The sequence below is a fragment of the Hyposmocoma kahamanoa genome, unplaced genomic scaffold (assembly GCF_003589595.1).
Source record: "Hyposmocoma kahamanoa isolate Upper Pololo Valley unplaced genomic scaffold, ASM358959v1 84, whole genome shotgun sequence".
Classification (NCBI taxonomy): Eukaryota; Metazoa; Arthropoda; class Insecta; order Lepidoptera; family Cosmopterigidae; genus Hyposmocoma; species Hyposmocoma kahamanoa.
In genome coordinates this window covers 4,476,778-4,481,524 of record NW_020654229.1, presented here as the reverse complement: position 1 = coordinate 4,481,524, position 4,747 = coordinate 4,476,778, and the positions used below count along the sequence as shown (strand labels likewise).

General features: G+C 38.5%; 1 protein-coding gene across 1 annotated transcript in view; it reads right to left on the bottom strand.

The window, feature by feature from the left end:
• The window catches only part of LOC113234415 (nuclear pore complex protein Nup98-Nup96), an 83,682-nt gene that overhangs the window by 73,523 nt on the left and 5,412 nt on the right, over positions 1-4,747 (bottom strand). The window contains exons 6-9 of the mRNA XM_026469725.1: positions 4,449-4,596; positions 3,963-4,061; positions 1,408-1,499; positions 520-670 (exon numbers count right to left, since the gene is read on the bottom strand). Coding sequence (XP_026325510.1) covers positions 520-670; positions 1,408-1,499; positions 3,963-4,061; positions 4,449-4,596 — 490 coding nt within the window. The remainder of the gene's footprint in view (positions 1-519; positions 671-1,407; positions 1,500-3,962; positions 4,062-4,448; positions 4,597-4,747) is intronic.

Genomic DNA, 4,747 nt, shown 5'->3' with positions numbered 1-4,747 from the left:
AGCCATTATTACTAACGTAAATAGCGATTATTATTCACAGCCCAACAAGATGACCTAGTCATAACCTAGTTCAATTATACATATATAAATTATATTAAAATCTTTTCCAATAACATTATTCTACTTGCGGGTTGCTTGTATCCAACACAAGACAGACAGCGCCTAAGTGACGGGCTGAATAAGTCGCGCGCCTGGTGTTAATCGACACGCCTGTCCATAGCAGTTGCAGTGCCACTCAGAGCTTTAAATCGCAAAGATCTGAGGGACACTGCCCCTGCGTCTGTCACCCTTAGACAAGTCTCATAAGCGTTTAGTTTGAAATACAAGCGTTCGGTAAGCTTTCGGTACCTCGTATACCGAGCGTACCGCTACCACACCGACAAGTCAGTAAAACAGCTTAAACCCTTGAAAACCGATACACAGTGAGCTGGAGGCAGAAATAAGTAAGTTGGCAGTACTTCACCGGACGAGCTCTTTCACGAGGAGCTTTACTGCTGCTAAATCTTATACTTAGATTACCTGGTGTGGTAGTCCCGAAGGCAGGCGCGCTGGTCTGCGCCGGTTTGTTCCCGAAGAGTCCACCGCCGCCGGTGAACGCCCCAAAGCCACCCGTAGGGGCGGTCGTGCCGAAGCCCGACGTCGATGGCTTCGCACCGAAAAGAATGCCGCTCTGGGAAACATCAATTAATAATGACATGGACGAGTTACTAAAGAGGACTGGTAAGTGAGATACAAGACAGCGTAGTCGAGTGTTTAGTAGTAATTTATTTTACATTACTACTCTAATTTATAGTGATAACAAACAAATCAACTAGATGGCGCTTATTTCACAGATTTTTATGGATACAGCCGGCTATTCTTTTATTTTGTACAGGTTTAGCGCCATCTACCCATCTTGTTGTTTGGAAGCTGTTCACAAATAAATAACACGATTAACTGTCGTTCACGACTTTTTTGACATTACGATGACAGACTGACGTAACAATGGGAAGGGCTAGTACGACAATCGTCTAACGATAAATAAAACGTCACGATAAAAATGTAACGACAGATAATCGCAGCTTCAAGCGATTCTGTCAAAACGACAAGGCGGCTGCCGTGAACCGATAAATTGTCGTCACGATATAGTGGGAACAGCTAGACACGACAGTCGTTCAACGATAAAAGAAACGTCAACGACAGTCACGACAGATAGTCGTCCAATGACAAATAAAACTTTACGACATAATAGGGACACGCCCTTAATTAATATTTATTAGTTTTAGCCATGTCACTCCTATTTATATATAGACCTTTATCTACTCATTTGAAAACGCCTATTTCGACACCTGGCCATAATAAGTGACCATTGCATTTAGTAAATAAATGATGATTGGAGTCATTCTTACTTAAATAATTCTCATTTACCTGATTCTGAGTGTTGGAACCGAAACCGAAGGAAGGTGTGGTGGTACCGAAGGTGGGAGCTTGGGTGGACGCCGCGCCAAACAACCCAGTACCTAAGTGTAAGAAAAACATTTATATTACAACAGTACACTGTAATACAATATGTTGATTTGCATTCTCGCCATATTTACAGAGGTCATTCTATATCCGAAACTGAAACCAATTCACTAAAAAAAAAAATTTTTTTTAAATAGGATTTTTTTCTGAGTGTTCGATCTTTGTATTAATAATTATAACAAACTAGTGGAGTAATTTCACAAAAAATAATTGAATATCAATTCAATAAAATTTTAAAATACTGCGAATAGCGACATCTCTCGCCAGGACTGGTAGCTGTAAAGATACTAACTGGGTGATAAATCTTTCATAGATTTCTCGTAGATGGCGCTACGACTAATAAGTCGTTGAAAAACCAAATACAAAGACACGACGCAAGCACATAGAAAAATTCGTGAGGTCCGCTGGTTCGTTCCGTGGCTTAGTTGGTATAGCGTCTGGCACGGTAAGCTAGAAGACGTCGGTTCGAATCCGGCCGGACCGAAGGAATTTTTTCTGAGTGTTCGATCTTTGTATTAATAATTATTAAAAAAAATCCTAAATTCTTATTTTTTATTTAATTGCGGTAACCAAGTTTGATCCAAAGGCCACTGACTTGCATTACACGTGCTACATGTACCGGCAACCATTTGAACAATGGTTGCCGGTGATCATCAGTCAGAGGTAGATCATCAGTCGACCTTGAGTATTGAGTCTACGTTCCGCTGACATCGCGCATACGCTCTAATTTCTCACGAAATGCAACGTGGTTTGTGTGTGATGTAAACAAGAGTTAGTGCAAAAAAAACCGCTACCATGTGCATTACCATCAAGTGCGTTTTTATGGTATGATGTGAAACGTTTAGTTTACGCACATTACGAGTGTTGAAGAATTGCGCGCAAAAATCGTCTCTGGTTTCTTTCTGCTTTTTCTGTTGTGAAGAATGTGCTAAATTGAAACGAAACTCTGTGGAGCTAGGTACTTCTAGCACTACTTTCATGTAACCTAAAGTTGGTAAGTACTAAATCTAAGTTTAAAAAAATATTTTTTCAGTTCGACTTTTCTAACTAATGTAAATAATTAGTAAATTATAACAATACCAGTACATAAACCTGATTTAAAAAATAGGTAAATAAGCGATCAAGAAAGATTACGTATCGCTCGGTGAAGCGAGTGGCGGGGTCACTGTCCTGAATATAGTCTAGAATATTGAACAGAATATATTTTTTTATATTTTTAGATAATTTTGCATAATTTCTATTAGTAATTTCTTAAATATGGCGAGAATGCAAATCAACACACTGTATAGATAGTAAGTTAGTTTATTCTATGTGGAAATATTGTTTTTTTTTTTATGTAGTGTCACAATAAACGTCATCTAAGCTGATGTAAAATGACGATGAGGCCGACAACGGTATATGTACACCTAAACAATGCTTATTCACTATCGGCTTCAAAATGCAGGGAATTCCACTCCCTTGCCGTTCGCTTTTTAAATGTGGAAGCGTAACGTGCGAATCTTTGGAATGTCCACAACATAGGGGTGGAACCCAAGCCTACGTCTAGTTCCGCGATGATGGAAAGGGGAAGGCGGAATTAAAATGCGCAATTCCATCGCACACTGTCCGTGATATATCCTGTAGAAAATCCATTACGGCGGTATTCAAGGTACTGCTGCAATCAATCTTTGTGCAGCTGGCATGCTTGTCAACAGAATCCAAGGTGGCCAGTTGGTACTTAGCAGAGCCATCCCATAAGTGGCAGCAGTACTCCATACACGACCGAAAAGAACAATGGCGAACTCCCATATAAATATGGGATTTATTGACACAATTTGTATGCAACTGTCTATGAATAATTGGAACTTTTTTATTTTAAAAAACCGACCTCAAAAGTTCGTAGAATTACATCTATTTGCCAAGTTTTTCTTAAATCGGTTATCGGAAAGTGCGCGAAACCTGATTCATCCCCTAGTTTGCCACCCTTAGAGGTACGACAATACCTTCCGACAAAAAGAAATCGAAACCGGTTCACAAAAAAAAACAGACGAATTGAGAACCTTCTCCTATTTTTTTGAAGTCGGTTAAAAATATGTGAAAATATAGAGTTTAAATTCCTGAAAAAATTTGGTCTTGGGTTTACTATTTGAGAAGTTTGGAATTGACGTTTGAAGCCTTGTAGGTTATATTTTACATAATTGAATGAAATTATATATTATATTAATTAAATTATATATATTCGGTGTATCATTATATCAAAATAAACAGAATCTTAAACATAATTAATAGAAGCCAAGTGGTGCTTTGAATTTGTGACGTGACCAAAGTTCAGAGGAAAATATTTTTATAAAAAATGGTCAAAAGGCATGAATTAATAAGCCTAATTATTTTATTCAAATTTGTAATTATTGAAAACGCTAAACAATTCTTTTAACAATAATTTCACAATTGTTCTTCTTTAACGACGATTTAACACTTACCTGTAGTAGAAGTAGCCCCAAAGGCAGGCTTTGGAGCGCCAAAGAGTCCACCGGTTGTGTTCGTAGTATTGGTAGTGTTGCCTCCGAACGAAAATGCATCTGAGTAGCAGATAATTTTATATCATAGGGGTGGTACAATTTGTTTGATACGGACTAATATTTCTATGGTTATTCACCCCTTTCCCACTCAGCAGCGACAACATAGTGTAGGGAATATTTTCCCTACATTTCTACGTCCTGTTAAAAAAATCGAGACGAGACTTGTGAAACTATTTCGAAAGTAGGTTTCCATATTTATAGGCTAGGCATTTAGTCAGGGATGGATGGCCCTTATTTCGTCTCTATTTCTTTTTTTTTTTGGACTTTAATTGGATTATATGAAACTAGACATTCGGGGAAGTACACGTCATAAACCAAACCGTTGTCAATTACACTATAACAGCTTTTTTTACATTACTACCTCTATAGTGACGGTATAATACTAACTGGTTTGCCCGAAGCCGCCGGCGGTGCTGGTGCCAAGTGCGCCGCCGCCGCCGAAAAGCGAGGACGCCGTCGTAGTTTGGCCGAATGCTGGATTTGAATTGCACATGTCTGTTATATGAAATATGTCATCATACCGTACACTGGTCACCTTTAGGAAGCGGATTTCGGTCATAACCCGCCAAGGGAATTTAAGAACATTAATTAACATTACTTACTTTTTGCTTAAAAATAGAGAAGGTTTTTAATTCGACTGTATTAGGGGTTAAAGTATGAAATTGCCGTTTTATTGCAATAGGTTC